The sequence below is a fragment of the Rana temporaria genome, chromosome 9, assembly GCF_905171775.1.
Source record: "Rana temporaria chromosome 9, aRanTem1.1, whole genome shotgun sequence".
NCBI classification, from domain to species: domain Eukaryota; kingdom Metazoa; phylum Chordata; class Amphibia; order Anura; family Ranidae; genus Rana; species Rana temporaria.
The window spans coordinates 13,658,021-13,677,514 of NC_053497.1; the positions used below are offsets into that span (position 1 = coordinate 13,658,021).

General features: G+C 49.7%; 1 protein-coding gene across 1 annotated transcript; it reads left to right on the forward strand.

Moving 5' to 3' along the window:
• The first annotated feature begins 231 nt into the window (after positions 1–231).
• On the forward strand, positions 232–8,801 carry PIN4 (peptidylprolyl cis/trans isomerase, NIMA-interacting 4). The gene is made up of 4 exons (XM_040322828.1): positions 232–335; positions 3,965–4,047; positions 7,010–7,129; positions 7,284–8,801. The coding sequence occupies exons 1-4, from the start codon at positions 299–301 to the stop codon at positions 7,440–7,442; spliced, it is 399 nt and encodes a 132-aa protein (XP_040178762.1). The 5' UTR covers positions 232–298; the 3' UTR covers positions 7,443–8,801.
• Positions 8,802–19,494: the final 10,693 nt, after the last annotated feature.

The window sequence follows — 19,494 nt, forward strand, 5'->3', positions numbered from 1 at the left end:
TGGAAAGAGGGACAGTTGGAAACTATGGTGAAAGGTGCTGATAAAGGAAGGGGTTAATGGAAGATAATGGTAGAGATGGTTTTAGTGGAAGGTGTCGGTAAGGAAGAGGTTAATGGAACGTGCCAGCGGGGGGGAGGAGCCGTTGGTGGCTGCGGCATGTGGGCGGGGCTATCAATGACTCGTACGGCTGTAATGTTACCCGTCTCCTCCCAATCACAGTTCTGTCACGTGACGATGATGTAGTTTGACACTTCCTGCTGATCTCACCTCACTTCCGGCTCCGGTGTCTCCGGGTGTCATGCCGCCGAAAGGGAAAGGAGGGAAGGGAGGGAAAGGTGAGATCCTGATCATCATCGCAACCCGGCGGTGTCATAGAGAACGTGTTACTGTACATTTATATCGTTTGTTGTCTGTCAAGAGACTCTCCAGTGACCCCCTAACCCCCCATGTCCCTCCAGTGACCCCCCTAACACCCCATATCCCTTCAGTAACCCCTAACCCACCCATGTCCCTTCAGTGACCCCTCCCCCATATCCCTCCAGTGACCCCCTAACCCCCCATACCCCTCCAGTAACCCCTAACCCACCCATGTCCCTCCAGTGACCCCTCCCCCATATCCCTCCAGTGACCCCCTAACCCCCCATGTCCCTTCAGTGACCCCCTAACCCACCCATGTCCCTCCAGTGACCCCTCCCCCATATCCCTCCAAAGACCCCCTAACCCCCCATATCCCTTCAGTGACCCCCTAATCCCTCATATCCCTCCAGTAACCCCTAACCCCCCACGTCCCTCCAGTGACCACCTAACCCCCACCCCCCATGTCCCTACAGTGACCCCCTACCCCCCCCCCCCCATGTCCCTACAGTGACCCCCTATATCCCTCCAGTGACCCCCCCTAACCCACCCATGTCCCTTCAGTAACCTCTAACCCCCCCATGTCCCTCCAGTGACCCCCTAACCCCCCATATCCCTCCAGTGACCCCCTATATTCCTCCAGTGACCCCCCCTAACCCCCCATATCCATCCAGTGACCCCCTAACCCCCCCATATCCCTTCAGTAACCCCTAACCCCCCATATCCCTTCAGTAACCCCTAACCCCCCCATGTCCCTCCAGTGACCCCCTAACCCCCCATATCCCTCCAGTGACCCCTCCCCCATATCCCTCCAGAGACCCCCTAACCCCCCCATATCCCTCTAGTGACCCCCTAACCCCCCCATATCCCTTCAGTAACCCCCCATGTCCCTCCAGTGACCCCCCTAACCCCCCCATATCCCTCCAGTGACCCCCTATATTCCTCCAGTGACCCCCTAACCCCCCATATCCATCAAGTGACCCCCTACCCCCCCCCCCATATCCCTTCAGTAACCCCCCCCATGTCCCTCCAGTGACCCCCTAACCCCTCATATCCCTCCAGTGACCCCTCCCCCATATCCCTCCAGAGACCCCCTAACCCCCCCATATCCCTCCAGTGACCCCCTAACCCCCACATATCCCTCAAGTGACCCCCTAACCCCCCCATATCCCTTCAGTAACCCCCCATGTCCCTCCAGTGACCCCCCTAACCCCCCCATATCCCTCCAGTGACACCCCATGTCCCTCCAGTGACCCCCTAACCCCCCCCCATATCCCTTCAGTAACCCCTAACCCCCCCATATCCCTTCAGTAACCCCTAACCCCCCCATATCCCTTCAGTGACCCCCTAACCCACCCATATCCCTTCAGTGACCCCCTAACCCCCCCATTTCCCTTCAGTGACCCCCTAACTCCCCATATCCCTCCAGTGACCCCTAACCCCTATGTCCCTCCAGTGACCACCTAACCCCCACCTATGTCCCTCCAGTGACCCCCTAACCCCCCCCATGTCCCTCCAGTGACCCCCTATATCCCTCCAGTGACCCCCCCTAACCCACCCATGTCCCTTGAGTAAGCCCTAACCCCCCCTCCATGTCCCTCCAGTGACCCCCTAACCCCCCCTCCATGTCCCTCCAGTGACCCCCTATATCCCTCCAGTGACCCCCCTAACCCCCCCATATCCCTTCAGTGACCCCCTAACCCCCCCATATCCCTTCAGTGACCCCCTAACCCCCCATATTCAGTGACCCCCCTAACCCCCCCATATCCATTCAGTGACCCCCTAACCCCCCCATATCCCTTCAGTGACCCCCTAACCCCCCTATAACACTTCAGTGACCCCTAACCCACCCATATCGCTTTAGTGACCCCCTAACCCCCCCATGTCCCAGTGACCCCCCTAACCCACCCATATCCCTTCAGTAACCCCTAACCCCCCCATATTGCCTCAGTGACCCCCATACCCCCCATATCACTTCAGTAACCCCCCATATCCCTTCAGTAACCCCTAACCCCCCCATGTCCCTTCAGTAACCCCTAGCCCCCCATATCCCTTCAGTAACTCCTACCCCCCACCCCCCATATCCCTTCAGTAACCCCTAACCCACCCATGTCCCTTCAGTAACCCCTAACCCACCCATGTCCCTTCAGTAACCCCTAACCCCCCCATGTCCCTCCAGTGACCCCCCTATATCCCTTCAGTAAGCTGTGACCCTCTAACAGGGTTGCCAACTTTCAGTAGATTTACAAACAGTTTGTAAAATGCGTAATTTTTGCATCTGTCCATTACAGGCATACAGACTACACGTCCGTAATGGACAGATGCAAAAATGACGGATTTTACAAACTGTTTGTAAATTTACTGAAAGTTGCCAACCTTGCCCCCTAACCCCCTATATCCTTCCAGTGACCCCCTATATCCCTTCAGTAACCCCTAACCCCACCCCATATTCTTCCAGTGACCCCCTAACCCCCCCATATCCTTCCAGTGACCCCTTATATCCCTCCAGTGACCCCCTATTTCCCTTCAGTAACCCCTAACCCCCCATGTCCCTCCAGTGACCCCCTTTTTTCCCTCCAGTGACCCCCTAGCCCCCATATCCCTCTAGTGATCCCCTATATCACTTCAGCAACCCCTAACCCCCCTCATATTCCCCCAGTTACCTCCCAATAACCCCCCATATCCCTCTAGTGACCCCCTATATCTCTTCATTAACTCCCTCCCAATGTCCCTCCCGTGACCCCGGTATTTCTTCAGTGACCCCCCAGTATCCCTCTAGTGACCCCCGATATCCCTTCAGTGACCCCCTAACTTCCTCCCCATGTCACTTTAGTGACCCCTTACCCCCGATATCCCTCTAGTGACCCCCGATATCTCTTCAGTGACCCCCTAACTCCCTCCCCATGTCCCTCCTGTGACCCCGGAATTTCTTCAGTGACCCCCTAACTCCCTCCCCATGTCACTTTAGTGATCCCTTACCCCCTCCCCATGTCACTTTAGTGACCCCTTACCCCCGATATCCCTCTAGTGACCCCCGATATCCCTTCAGTGACCCCCTAACTTCCTCCCCATGTCACTTTAGTGACCCCTTACCCCCGATATCCCTCTAGTGACCCCCGATATCTCTTCAGTGACCCCCTAACTCCCTCCCCATGTCCCTCCTGTGACCCCGGAATTTCTTCAGTGACCCCCTAACTCCCTCCCCATGTCACTTTAGTGATCCCTTACCCCCTCCCCATGTCACTTTAGTGACCCCTTACCCCCGATATCCCTCTAGTGACCCCCGATATCTCTTTAGTGACCCCCTACCTCCCTCCCCATGTCCCTCCTGTGACCCCGGTATTTCTTCAGTGACCCCCCCGATATCCCTCTGGTGACCCCCTATATCCCTTCAGTGACCCCCTAACTCCCTCCCCATGTCCCTTACCTCTGAGATCCCTCTAGTGACCCCATATCCCTCACTACCATCATTTACATATGGTTGGGGACTCTGGCTGCAGCTATTTGGTTGGTATGCGGCCATAGAGTGGTGCTGTGTGCAGAGTGTTTGCTTCAATATACTGTCTGGATAAACCGTTTGTTCCGATCTAAATAAAGTTTCTATTACCAGGAGGTGGAGGAGGAGGAGGAGCTTCTGGAGGTGAAGCTGCAGACAAGAAGACTGCGACTCCAAAAGGTGGAACCGCTGTGAAGGTAAAATGTCCTCAGAACGGAGACCGTGTGATATGTGCCCCCCCCCCCCCTGTACTGGTCAACAAACACTGGGGGGCGCTATCACTTCCACCATCAGGAAAAACACAGGGGGGGGGGGGGGGGGGTCGGTCTAAAAGTCCCATGTAAACAGGTGACCCTGTCCTTGGACTGGTCTCCTCCCCTCTGCTTATTGCTTGGACCCCTCCAGAATAATCTGAACCCCCCCCACCCCCCTGGAATGTAAGTTACACCTCACCTGTGACCTCATTGACACCCCCAACTAATCTTAAATGGCAACTTCACTGTTACTTCTCCTCTAATCCTTTTGCTGGCAGCACAGATATTGCATTTATCACACCCAAATAATTTTAGACCTGAAGATTATGTAAAACCCCCAAACCTTATATTTTCTAAAAAAAAAAGAGACCCTGGAGACTAAAGTAGTGGTAGTTCTAATATTTTATGTCACAAAATATTAGCACAATGGCTTATCAAGCCTAAAATGTCAGTAAAAAAATACAATAAAGTTAATTTTAGGACATGGAAACAATATATTTCCCGTTCCTTTCTAAAATATAAGAGGAGGTTGTGCCGAGTAAATAGATACCAGACATGTCAGACTTCAGAATTGTGCACACCCGTGAAACAACAACCAACTTCAGTACAACATACCTGACCAATGGTGACCCTCTACTATCTTCCCCCACATACTTCCCCAGTGATCCCCATTCATCTCATTACCCCCCCCCCCTCCCTTTCTTTCATATGACCATACATCTCCAGTGACCACCTGCCCTTACCAATTCCATCCTCCCACCTCTTCAGTTATCCCGATCACCCCCCAATACCTGTGCAGTGACCCTCTCTTCATCTTAGCCCCTCATACTACCTCTTCAGTGATCTCTTACCCCCTAAACCTCTTCAGTGACCCTCTACCACCCTCCCCTCCCCCATATATCTTCAGTGACCCTCTGCCACCCTCCCCTCCCCCATATAGCTTCAGTGACTCTCTACCACCCTCTTCAGTGACCATCAACCAACTTCAGTACCCCATACCTGTCCTATGAGCCCCTATTATCTACCCCCGCATACTTCTCCAGTAATCTCCATACAGCTCATTACCCCCCCCCCCCCCCATCTTTTCATATGAACATACATCTCCAGTGACCCCCCCCCCCCCCCCGCCACCTCTTCAGTTACCTCTATCAACCACGCCCCCCCCCCCTCCCCCATACCTGTTCAGTGACCCTCTCTGCATCCTAGCCCCCCATACTACCTCTTCAGTGATCTCGTACCACCCAATACCCCCTATACATCTTCAGTGACCCTTTACCATCCTCCCCCCATACCTCATTCAGTTATTACCACCCCCCCCCCCCCGTGCCTTATTTGTAACCCCCTACCATCTCCCCCCCCCCCCCCCCCCACAATATCTCTTACCTCTTCATTGACCTCCTACCACCTTTATCCACCCCATACATCTTCATTGGCCCTCATCGACCCCCCCCCCAATACATCTTCAGTGACTCTCTAACACCCACTTCAATGACCATCAACCGACTTTAGTACCCCATACCTGTCCTATGAGCCCCTATTATCTACCCCCACATACTTCTCCAGTAATCCCCATACAGCTCATTACCCCCCCCCATATCTTTTCATATGACCATACATCTCTAAGTGACCCCCCACCGCCTCTTCAGTTACCTCTATCACCCACGCCCCCCCTCCCCCATACCTGTGCAGTGACCCTCTCTTCACCCTAGCCCCCCATACTACCTCTTCAGTGATCTCGTACCACCCAATACCCCCTATACATCTTCAGTGACCCTTTACCATCCTCCCCATACATCTTCAGTGACTCTCTACCACCCACTCCCCCCATACCTCATTCAGTTACCACCACCCCACCCCCCATGACTTATTTGTAACCCCCTACCATCTCCCCCCCCCCCCCACAATATCTCTTACCTCTTCATTGACCTCCTACCACCTTTATCCACCCCATACATCTTCATTGGCCCTCATCGACCCCCCCCATACATCTTCAGTGACTCTCTAACACCCACTTCAGTGACCATCAACCAACTTCAGTACCCCATACCTGTCCAATGAGCCCCTATTATTTACCCCCACATACTTCTCCAGTAATCCCTATACAGCTCATTACCCCCCCCCCCCCCCCCCATCTTTTCATATGACCATACATCTCCAGTGACTCCCCCACCCCCCCACCGCCTCTTCAGTTACCTCTATCACCCACGCCCCTCCCCCATACCTGTTCAGTGACCCTCTCTTCATCCTAGCCCCCCATACTACCTCTTCAGTGATCTCGTACCACCCGTACATTTTCAGTGACCCTTTACCATCCTCCCCCTACCCCCATACATCTTCAGTGATTCTCTACCCCCCCCCCCCCCCCCATAAATCATTCAGTTACCACCAAGTGTGCCTTATTTGTAACCCCCTACCATCTCCACCCCCCCCCCCCCCCCAATACCTCTTCATTGACCTCCTACCACCTTTATCCACCCCATACATCTTCATTGGCCCTCATCCCCCCCCCCCCCCCCATACATCTTCAGTAACTCTCAACCACCCCCCCCCAAGCCTCTTCAGTGACCCCTTACCACCCCCCCCCCCAAATACTTCTTCAATGACCCTCTATCACTCTACCACTCCACCATACCACTTAATTGGCCCCGTGCCACCTTCTTACACCCACACCTCTTCAGTGACCTCCTACCACTTTCTACCCCCCACACCTCTTCAGTGACCCTCTACCCCCCCCCCCCCCAATAAATGTTCAGTGACTCTCTACCATGCCCCCCCATACCTCTTCAGTGACCCTCTACCACCCTCCCTCGCCCCATAACTCTTCATTGACTTTTACCACCCCATTCTCCACCAGAATACCCACTGTCAGAGGGACCACTATTACCCATTACTGTTTTTCTTCCAGGTGAGACACATCCTGTGTGAAAAGCATGGAAAGGTCATGGAAGCCATGGAGAAGCTCAAATCCGGAGTGAGATTCAGCGAAGTGGCCACCCAATACAGTGAGGACAAGGCCAGGCAAGGGGTAAGTCGCGGCTTGAGGATGTAAACTATTATTAAAGTGAATCTGTCTTTTACTGTAGATCACCAAATATAATCTTTGTTTATTTATGCTTTTCGTACTCTTATCTAAAGTCCATACCTAGTTAATGATTCCCTGTTTCTGATGTCTTTTCCAGGGAGACTTGGGCTGGATGACCAGAGGCTCGATGGTGGGACCTTTCCAGGAGGCAGCCTTTGCTCTGCCTGTGAGCACCATGGACAAACCCGTCTACACCGATCCCCCCGTGAAGACCAAATTTGGTTATCACATCATTCTGGTGGAAGGAAGGAAATGAGAGAACGTCGTCAATAAGAGATGACTGAATGCTGCAATCATTCTATACAGCAACGTTCCCAGCAGATGAAAAGGACAACTTTTGTGCTCTTTTTATTTTATTTTATATTCTTAATTTCCTAAAAGTCAGCGCTGAACTCCCAGGATGAGTGAAAATCATCTAAATCCATTCATCATGTGTATTCTTCATGATTCTCCGTGTGCTTTGTGTATTTCTTTCAGATCTGTGCATGAATCCAGTGTGAGACTTTTTCTCCTTGTAATAAAGACCGCTCACTGCTGCTCTCTCTCCTTGTGCAGGGTGACTGGTCTTGGCTCCATCCCTCCTGTAGTTGGAGGTAGGTGTCGCCTGCTGGGCCCCTCCCACAACTCTGCTCTCACCTTGTGCAGGGTGACTGGTCTTGGCTCCACCCCTCCTGTAGTTGGAGGTAGGTGTCGCCTGCTGGGCCCCTCCCACAGCTCTGCTCTCTCACCTTGTGCAGGGTGACTGGTCTTGGCTCCACCCCTCCTGTAGTTGGAGGTAGGTGTCGCCTGCTGGGCCCCTCCCACAGCTCTGCTCTCTCACCTTGTGCAGGGTGACTGGTCTTGGCTCCACCCCTCCTGTAGTTGGAGGTAGGTGTCGCCTGCTGGGCCCCTCCCACAGCTCTGCTCTTTCCTTCTGCATGGTAAATGGTCTGGGCTCAGCCCTCTCCTGTAGTTTCCTGCAGAGGGTGGAGCCTGCTAGGCCCCTCCTCATAGCTCGGCTCTCTTCTTGTGCACGGTGACTGGTCTGGGCTCCTCCCCTCCTGTAGTTTGAGGTAGGTGTGGCCTGCTGGGCCCCTCCCACAGCTCTGCTCTCTTTCTGCACAGTGACTGGTCTTAGCTCCGCCCTCTCCTGTAGTTTCTTGTGAATGGAACCTGCTGGGCACTTCCCATAGCTCTGTTCTCTCCTTGTGCACGGTGATTGGTCTGAGCTCCTCCCCCTCCTGTAGTTTCCTGTAGAGGATGGAGCCTGCTGGCCCCTCCCATAGCTCTGCTCTCTCGCCTTGTGCACAGAGACTGGTCTGGGCTCTGCCCCCTCCTGTAGTTTCCTGTAGACTGTAGAGGGTGGATCCTGCTGCACCCCTCTCACAGCTCTGCTCTCTCTTTCCTTGTGCAGGGTGACTGGTCCTGACTCCGCCCCCTCCTGTATTTTTTTTTTTTTTGCAGGTATGGGGTGGAACCTGCTACATCTCTGCTCTTTGCAAAGGCTTATGCAGCACAGTAATGATGTCACTGCTACTTTTACAATGTAGAATCTGGGTCTGTGAAGGCATTTCATACACACAGAGTGGATTTACCGGTATAACCTTTGTGGCTATTAAAGAATATATTTAAATGAGAACATTTTTATGTGCAGAGTTCAGCTTTAACCACTTGACGTAGAGCTTTGCCTAGAGTGGCCTTCTCTCATTCCACATCCCCCCAGTGGTGTCATCACTGGGTCTCTATGCAATACAGGCAGTTAATCGGAGGGGTTGGCAGGGTGCTCAGTACTCCCCTCAGTGAGCCCTAATACAAGCAGTGGGTGGGCTCTTGGGAGGAGTTATGTAAATCTCAAAATGCCCTGATGGGTGGTCCTCAGTCTGGAGGAGTGGGCATTCCAGGGCAGGCTGCATTTGCATGTAGATCACCCACATGAGATGCCAAGCCTCCGAATGAAAAGGGGTGGGTCAGTCAGACTTGGGAGGAAAGCCAGACACAAGGGTGCTCAACCTGTGACCCTCCAGCTGTTGCAGAGCTACAACTCCCATCATGCCTCTGCACGTGGGAGTCATGCTTGTCTTTGTCAGCAGCTTGCAGTGCATCATGGGACTTGTTCCGCAACATCTAGTCCAGGGATCCTCAAACTACGGCCCTCCAGCTGTTGTAGAACTACACATCCCATGAGGCATTGTAACACACGGACATTCACAGACATGACTAGGCATGATAGGAATTGTAGTTCCTGAACAACTGGAGGGCCGTAGTTTGAAGACCCATGATCTAGAGCACTGGTTGAGCACCCATGAATTAGAGCAGGGGTAGGCAACCTCGGCCCTCCAGCTGTTTTGTAACTACAAGTCCCATGGACAATCACAGGCATGACTCCTAGAGGCAGGGGCATGATGGGATTTGTAGTTTCACCACAGCTGGAGGAGCCGAGGTTGCCTGCCCCTGCATTAGAGGATACTATCTTCTCTCCACCAAGATAATGAGGCTGGCTCTACCTGACGTGCTGCAGTTTCTAATGCACAATGTGAAAAGCTCACAGTATGCAGTGAAAGCAGTTGCTTTACTGGAGAGGAGCCTGGGAAGAAGATGGAGGTCAGATTTAAAGATAATCTAAGTGGAGGTGGGCTTTATTCCAAATTAAAAAGTATCATATGAATTGCATTAAGAATCAGTGAGGGAAGACTGCTGTGTTGCTATTAGGGTTGTCCCGATACCGATACTAGTACCAAGCATTTGCCCGAGTACTTACTTGTACTCGGGCAAATGCTCCCGATGCTTTACCCGATACTTGTACTGTCAGGGGTGATCAGTGCATGGGGAAGTTACAGGCACCAATCACCGCTATATAGTGTATTCCCGCCGTGTATTTCTCCGTGTATTTCTCCGTGTATTCCTCTGTGTATTCCTTCGTGTAGCCCGCCGTGTTTCTCTCCCCTTCCGTGCTCCTCTTCCACCCCCTGGAATTGTCAGGATGGAGAGCGGGGTAGGAGCTGGTAAATCCGGCTCCTTACTGCTCCGAATGGACAGAGTCAGTGATCACTGACTCGGTCCATTCACATAACTGAAACATCGTAACCTGTGATTACAATGTTTCAGTTTATGAATGAAGAGAAGACGCTGTCTTCACTCCATTCATTTTCAGCGCAGCTGATGCTGCTGAGAAAGGGACAGGGGAACATGTGTCCCTAGTCCCTTTCTCTGTCTCAAAGGGGACATGTCAGAGGTCTGATATCTCACCAAAGCCCCCCAACAGGGCAGAAAAAAAAAAAAGAATAAAAAAATTATTGTAGAAAATAATAAAAAAATAAAAGAAAAAACACACTGACACCGTCAACCCCCCCACCCTTAAAAAAAAAAGAAAGCATTATAAATAAAAAAATATTATAAAAAATTAAAAACAAATTGTTAAAGATAAGAAAAAAAAAAAAAACTACTGACACATGTGCTTCTGTCACATGAGATTAAAAAAAAGTATCGGTATTCGGTATCGGCGAGTACTTGGAAAAAAAGTATCGGTACTTGTACTCGGTCTTAAAAAAGTGGTAACCATAGTTGCTATAGATTTATTTATAACAGGATGATGGGGGGGGGGGGGTTGTTGTGTTGTCACAGAAGTCCGGTCGGAGAATCACTGCACAGGCTGTTAGTCTTGGCTGCATTCTCCCAGCACTGTGATTGACAATGGGAATGGTTCAGGAATGTCATCAACATACTTTTAAGAGAAATGCTACCACCATGTGGTCACTTTTCAGTACTGCACGTCCCTGCCAATATATGTGCTGCTCTCATCCATTTCTACATTATTTTTTTTGACCACTTCAGCCCCGGAAGGATTTGCCCCCTTAATGACCGAGCCATTTTTTTTGTGATTCGGCACTGCGTCGCTCTAACTGAAAATTGTGCGGTCGTGCGACGCTGTACCCAAACAAAATTGATGTCCTTTTTTTTTACCCACAAATGGAGCTTTCTTTTGGTGGTATTTTATCACCTCTGCGGTTTTTAATTTTTATGCTATAAACAGAAAATGTTGAGGGGGGGAAAGGATTTTTTTTTTTTTAAATAAATATTTATTTATTTTTTTGCTACAATACATATCCAAAAAAATATAAAAAACAAATTCATTCATCAGGTTAGGCCGATATGTATTCTTCTACATAGTATGGGTTAAAAAAAATCACCATAAGCGTATATTGATTGGTTTGCGCAAAAGTTATAGGCCCGGATTCACAAAGCACTTACGCCGACGTATCTCGAGATACGCCGCGCAAGTGTAAATGTGCGCCGTCGTATCTGTGCGCTGTGCCCACAAAACTAGATACGCCTGAAAATAGGCTTCCTACGGCCGACGTAACTTTCCTACGCCGGCGTATCGTGGGCGCATATTTACGCTGGCCGCAAGTGGCGCTCCCATTGATTTTCTAGGCACATATGCAAATGAGGGAGATGTGCCGATTCACGAACGTATTTGCGCCCGGCGCATAATATGCGCGGTTTACGTAAGTCGTACGCCCAACGTAAAGTTATTCCCCATCTATGAGGCGCAAGTCATGCAAAGGTATGGACCAGGGAACGCAAGCCGTCGTATCTTTTTTCGTTTACGTAGTACGTGAATATCACTAGGCGTAGGTTACGTTCAAGTCGTTGGCAGTGATTCGACGTATCTTAGGCAGTTGTTTCAACGTGATTCTGAGCATGCGCACTGTGATGCGGCCATGGGACGGCGCATGCGCCGTTCATTTTAAGTACTTCTATGGCGCTTGGCTCATCATTTGCATGGGGTCACGCCTCATTAGCATGGCTCACGCCCACTTCCACCTACGCTGGATTACGCCGAGGAAACCCAGCGTATCTTTAAGAGCGAGTGGGAGGAAGTGCTTTGTGAATCCAGTGCTTGCCTCTGCGCGCTGCGCCGGCGTAGCGTAAAAGAGATACGCTACACTGGCATAAATATGCGCCAATGTATGTGAATCTGGGCCATAATGTCTACAAAATAGGTAATAGATTTTTGCCATTTTGTATTTTTTTTTTTTTTTTTTACTAGTAATGGCGACGATCTGTGATTTTTAGCGGGACTGCTACATTGCAGCGGACACTGGACACTTTTTTTTTTTTTAACACCTTTGACACTTTTTTGGGACCATTGACATTTATACAGCGATCAGAGCTAAAAATAGCCACTGATTACTGTATAAATGTCACTGGCAGGGAAGGGGTTAACACTATGGGGCGATCAAGGGGTTAAATGTGTTCCCTCACTGTGTTCTAACTGTGGGGGGGATGGGCTGCCTGGGACATGACAGAGATCACTGGGAACAGTAGACCTCTGACACATGCCCCTGTCAGAATGGGGGAAATGCCTTGTTTACAAAGACAGTTCCCCGTTCTGCCTCTGTAACAGGCGATCACGGGTCACCGGTGGACATCGAGTCTGCCCCCGACCTGCGCAAAACCGACGTACAGCTGCGGCGATTTGCGCAGGAGAATCGACCTGCCCCAGTATAGATGAAGGCGGCTGGTCGGCTAGTGGTTAATTGAAGAATTTCAGTTATGGCAATTTTTACATTGTAACACTGATCGGGCTTGGACCAATGTAAGTAGGTATATACCATACCTGTGGGATCCCTCTAGCCCAGGGGGGTCTCAAACTGGCGGCCCTCCACCTGTTGGGAGACTACAAGTCCCATGAGGCATTGCAAGGCTGACCGTTACAAGCGTGACTCCCACAGGCAGAGGCATGATGGGACTTGTAGTTTTGCAACAGCTGGAGGGCCCGCCAGTTTGAGACCTGTGCTCTAGTGGTCATCAACCCTGCCCTACAGGGTCCACTAACTGGCCAGGTTTTATGTATTACCATGGAGAGATGCAGACTAGAATACTTCAATCACTGAGCAGAAAATGATATCACCTGTCATGTATTTTAGTTATCTTGCAAACCTGGCCTGTTAGTGGGCCCTGAGGACAGGAGATGATGACCACGGCCTTAGAGGCTGGACATTTCTGTAGTGAGAACTTCTACCCCAGAGATCTCTATCAGTTTGCGGCTCCTTTGCCAAGCGGCTGCACTTCTGCTCGCAGGAAGTCGCTTGCTCAGCACATTATAAAAAGGTATTTTTCAAGGAATGCAAAATGTTCTCTGATTGGATGAGGTGGAGATCGTGACATTGTCACGCCATTGGCCTATCACCGCGATCACAAGGTATAGATCCAATCTGAATAGGGTTTCACAGCATGAAGTATCCTCTGGCAAAACTGCTGGTACCACTGTTCAGTGTGAATAAGGAAAACATTATGGGCCAGATTCAGGTAAGGAGCGCGTATTTGTGTGCGGGCGTAGCGTATCCTATTTACGCTACGCCTCCGCAATTTTGACAGGCAAGTGCAGTATTCACAAAGCATTGGCATCCCTGGTGGTCCAGTGTGGGCATACTCGGGGGGGCTGCGCTGATAATCGATCAGCACAAACCCCCCCTGTCGGAGGAGCAGCCGATCGGCTCTCCGCCACTCGCGTCTGACAGACACGAGTGAGGAAAAGCCGATAACCGGCTCTTTTTGTTTACATCGTGATCAGCCGTGATTGGACACGGCTGATCACCTGGTAAAGAGTCTCTGTCAGAGACTCTTTACCTAGATTGTCTGACACCCCGCAACAACGATTGCCGCGATGTGCACCCCCGGGGGCGCGCAGCGGCTCAATATCCTGAAGACGTCATATGACGTCCAGTCAGGATATTAAAACCACTTTGCCGCCGTCATTTTGCTATATGGCGGGAGGGGTTAAACTTTGCACAGGAGTAGAGTACAGTGCTCCTGAATGAATGCAGCCGAATCAGGGGGGCGGAGCTCTGGCTCGGGATGACTCTGGGCTGAGCGGCACTGCATGGGGACGGAGAGAGCAACACAGGGGAGCCTGTGATCACCGGCCGAGCACACAGGCAGGGAATTTGATACAGAGCAGCCAGTGCAGAAGAGGCGGGAGCTCTACTCACCCTGTCCTCCAGCCACCCAGGCGCTGCTATTCTTACCCATCTCAAGCTCTTTAATTGGGTGGTTGCGAGGCCTTAGGCGACTGCCTAATTAGGCCCGCTGTCTGGTGTGTTCCTTGGCCTTCATGATGCTGTTTGTTCACTAAGGTTCTCTAACAAACCTCTGGGGGCTTCACAGAACAGCTGTATTTATACTGAGATTAAATCACACACAGGTGGACTCTATTTACTAATTTGGTGACTTCTGAAGGTAATTGGTTCCACTAGATTTTAATTAGGGGCATCAGAGTAAAGGGGGATGAATACAAATGCACACCACACTTTTCAGATAATTATTTGTAAAAAAAAAATGAAAATCATTTCTCATTTTCCTTCCACTTCACAATTATGTGCCACTTTGTGTTGGTTTATCACATAAAAACCCAATAAAATACATTTACGTTTCTGGTTGTAACATGACAACATGTGGACATCAGAGGTTCCCCCATCACATCAGAGGTTTCCCCCATCACATCAGAGGTCCCCCATCATATCAGAGGTTCCCCATCATATCAGAGGTTCCCCCATCATATCAGAGGTTCCCCCATCATATCAGAGGTCCCCCATCACATCAGAGGTTCCCCCATCATATCAGAGGTTCCCCCATCACATCAGAGGTTCCCCCATCACATCAGAGGTTCCCCATCATATCAGAGGTCCCCCATCACATCAGAGGTTAACCATCACATCAGAGGTTCCCCCATCATATCAGAGGTTCCCCCATCATATCAGAGGTTCCCCATCATATCAGAGGTCCCCCATCACATCAGAGGTTCCCCCATCATATCAGGGGTTCCCCCATCACATCAGAGGTTCCCCCATCATATCAAAAGGTTCCCCCATCACATCAGAGGTTCACCCATCATATCAGAGGTTCCCCCATCATTTCCGAGGTTCCCCCATCATATCAGAGGTTCCCCCATTATATCAGAGGTTCCCCCATTATATCAGAGGTTCCCCATCACATCAGAGGTTCCCCATCATATCAGAGGTTCCCCCATCACATCAGAGGTTCCCCCATCATATCAAAAGGTTCCCCCATCACATCAGAGGTTCACCCATCATATCAGATGTTCCCCCATCATTTCCGAGGTTCCCCCATCACATCAGAGGTTCCCCCATCACATCAGAGGTTCCCCATCATATCAGAGGTTCCCCATCATATCAGAGGTTCCCCCATCACATCAGAGGTTCCCCCATCACAACAGAGGTTCCCCCATCACATCAGAGGTTCCCCATCACATCAGAGGTTCCCCCATCACATCAGAGGTTCCCCCATCATATCAGAGGTTCACCCATCACATCAGAGGTTCACCCATCACATCAGAGGTTCCCCATCATATCAGAGGTTCACCCATCACATCAGAGGTTCCCCCATCACATCAGAGGTTCCCCCATCATATCAGAGGTCCCCCATCATATTAGAGGTCCCCCATCACATCAGAGGTTCCCCATCATATCAGAGGTCCCCCATCATATTAGAGGTCCCCCATCGCATCAGAGGTCCCCCATCGCATCAGAGGTTCCCCCATTACATCAGAGGTCCCCCATCATATCAGAGGTCCCCCATCATATCAGAGGTCCCCCATTACATCAGAAGTCCCCTCATCATATCAGAGGTTCCCCCATCATATCAGAGGTCCCGCCTTACATCAGAGATACTCCTATCACATCAGAGATCCCCCCATCACATCAGAGGTCCTCTATACACCAGAGATCCCCTATCACATCAGAGCCCCCTTCCCCCATCACATTAGAGATCCTTCCATCACATCAGAGATCCTCTCATCATATAAGAGATCCCCTCTTCACATCAGAGACCCCCCTTCACATCAGAGGTCCCACCTTGTAATCAGAGGTCCCCCCAACATATCAGAGGCCCTCCTTAACATAAGAGGTCCCCCATTATATCAGAGGCCCCTATCACATCAGAGCCCCCCGCCCTATTCCTATCAGAGGTCCCCCCTTCACATCAGAGATCCTCCATCACATCAGCAGCCCCCATCATATCAGACGTCTCCCCTTCACATCAGAGGTCCCCATCACAGAGGTCAGAACCCCTACCTTCACATTAGAGTCCCCCTTCACTGCAGAGTCCTCTCATCAAATCAGAGTCCCCCCATCCCACATTCCCCTCATCACAGGGGCCTGCATGCCACCTTCCCTGGAACAGCATCATAAGTTGCCATGGTGTAGGTGGGCTAGCTACCAACACCACAGCCATGCATCCGGCCCTAGAGTGGCATTGTTTTTTATGGTGCTGGCAGCCGGCCCACCTGCACCATGGCAGGTCATGAGCTTAACCACTTGAGATCCCGCCTATTGTATAAAGACGGCCACAAGGTGGTTCTCAATTGCCAGGAGGATGTCTTTAGACGACTTGGCTCCTCCGGCCACTCGGGGGAGCACGAGCTCCGCCGGCGGAGCGCGCGCCCCGATGCATCACTGAGATGCCGATGCGCGTGCCTGGCGGCCGCGATGTGCGCCAGGCACCCGCGGTTAAACAGACAAGTACGTGGATCTGTGTGTGTAAACGCACAAATCCATGTTCTGTCAGGGGAGAGGAGACAGATCTTCTGTTCCTAGTATATAGTATATCAGTCTCCTACTCAAGTCAGTCCCACCCCCCCACAGTTAGAACACACACTGAGGGAACACATTTAACCCCTTGATCGCCCCCTAGTGTTAACCTCTTCCCTGCCAGTGACATTTATACAGTAATCAGTGCATTTTTATAGCTGTATAAATGTCAATGGTCCCAAAAATGTGTCAAAAGTGTCTCCGAAATGTCCACCGCAATGTCGCAGTCCCGATCCAAAATCGCAGATTGCCGCCATTACTAGTAAAAAAATTTTTTAATAAAAATGTCATAAATCTATCCCCTATTATGTAGACGCTATAACTTTTGCACAAACCAAACAATATACCGCTTATTGCGATTTTTTTGACCAAAAATATGTAGAAGACTATATATCGACCTAAACGGATGAAGATATTTTTTGTTTTGTGACTTTTGTTTTGAATATCATTTTGGATATAACATACAGAAGGAGAACAGGTTTCTATTTTAAAGATTGACCATAACATTGGTATTAGTGCAGTTTGTACAGTTACTGTAATTTATGGTAACAGCCAGCAGAGGGAGCCAGAATCCATGATTTTTTTTTTTAAAGTCAGCAGCTACAAACACTGTAGCTACTGACTTTTAATAAGGACACTTACCTGTCCTACTCGCCCGCGATGTTAGCCCCCCCCCCCAAGTCCGATCCCTCGATCCTAGCAGCTCTCAGCGCCACCATCCTTGCGGCTTCACTTCCAGTCTTCTACTGCGCATGCGCGAGCCGCGCGGATCTTTGTGTATGGCCCGGCTGCTCTCTGGGATACACACAGTTCCCAGAAGGCAGCGCGCCCCATTCACTAGAAGACACCGCGACTTGGACGGAGGAAGAAGACCCACTGCGGACGATGAAGAGGCAGGTTACGGACTTCAAAATAGCAACCGCTAATTCTGGTAAGTATAAAGAAAAAAAAAATTCAAATGAATTTTTTCAATTTTTTTTAGGATTTTTGGTAAAAAAGGGGTGGAACTCCACTTTAAGTTTAACCCGGACCATATTGCTGGTCAAAGACCAGGCCACTTTTTGCGATTTGGCACTGCGTCGCTTTAACTGAAAATTGCGCGGTCATGCGACGTGGCTTCCAAACAAAATTGGCGTCCTTTTTTTCCCCCCACAAATAGAGCTTTCTTTTGGTGGTATTTGATCACCTCTGCGTTTTTTCGTTTTTGCGCTATAAACAAAAATAGAGTGACAATTTTGAAAAAAAAAATATTTTTTACTTTTTGCTATAATAAATATCCCCCAAAAATATACAAAAAATTTTTTTTTTCCTCAGTTTAGGCCGATACGTATTCTTCTACATATTTTTCGTAAAAAAAAATCGCAATAAGCGTTTATTGATTGGTTTGCGCAAAAGTTATAGCGTTTACAAAATAGGGGATAGTTTTATGGCATTTTTATTAATATTTTTTTTTTTTTTACTAGTAATGGCGGCGATCAGCGTTTTTTTTTCGGTACTGCGACAATATGGCAGACAGTTCGGACACTTTTGACACATTTTTGGGACCATTGGCATTTTTATAGCGATCAGTGCTATAAAAATGCATTGATTACTATAAAAATGCCACTAGCAGTGAAGGGGTTAACACTAGGGGGCGAGGAAGGGGTTAAGTATGTTCCCTGGGTGTGTTCTATCCAAATTATTTTACTTTTTATTTTTACACTGTCCCTTTCATTTATTTTTTCACTTTTATTCCTTTTACAAGAAATGTAAACATCCCTTGTAATAGAAATAAGGATGACAGGTTCTATTTATTGAAAGATCTGGGGTCAAAAAGATCTCTTTAACCACTTAAGCCCCGGACCATTTTGCAGCTAAATGCCCAGGCCAGGTTTTGTGATTCGGCACTGCGTCGCTTTAACAGACAATTGCGCGGTCGTGCGACGTGGCTCCCAAACAAAATTGGCGTCCTTTTTTCCCCACAAATAGAGCTTTCTTTTGGTGGTATTTGATCACCTCTGCGGTTTTAATTTTTTGCGCTATAAACAAAAATAGAGCGACAATTTTGAAAAAAATGCAATATTTTTTACTTTTTGCTGTAATAAATATCCCCCAAAAACATATATAAAAAAAAATTTTCCCTTAGTTTAGGCCGATACGTATTCTTCTACCTATTTTTGGGGAAAAAAATCGCAATAAGCGTTTATCGATTGGTTTGCGCAAAATTTATAGCGTTTACAAAATAGGGATAGTTTTATTGCATTTTTATTAATTATTTTTTTTTTACTACTAATGGCGGCGATCAGCGATTTTTTTCGTGACTGCGACATTATGGCGGACACTTCGGACAATTTTGACACATTTTTGGGACCATTGTCATTTTCACAGCAAAAAATGCATTTAAATTGCATTGTTTATTGTGAAAATGACAATTGCAGTTTGGGAGTTAACCACAGGGGGCGCTGTAGGAGTTAGTGTTCACTTTGTGTGTGTTTACAACTGTAGGGGGGTGTGGCTGTAGGTCTGACGTCATCGATCGAGTCTCCCTTATATAAGGGATCACTCGATCGATACGCCGCCACAGTGAAGCATGGGGAAGCCGTGTTTACACACGGCTCTCCCCGTTCTTCAGCTCCGAGGAGCGATCGCGACAGAGCGGCTATAAACGAATAGCCGCGCCGTCGTCCCGGATCGCTCCCCGAGGGAATCCGCCAGCCGCACGCAGCGGGGGGGGGGTCC

Excerpts from the sequence above, each read along its gene's own strand:
- PIN4 (XM_040322828.1), top strand. The coding sequence starts at position 299 with ATGCCGCCGAAAGGGAAAGGAGGGAAGGGAGGGAAAG. Across the intron at positions 336-3,964 it reads AGGAGGGAAGGGAGGGAAAG|GAGGTGGAGGAGGAGGAGGA; the intron begins GTGAGATCCTGA and ends TTCTATTACCAG. Across the intron at positions 7,130-7,283 it reads AGGACAAGGCCAGGCAAGGG|GGAGACTTGGGCTGGATGAC; the intron begins GTAAGTCGCGGC and ends TGTCTTTTCCAG.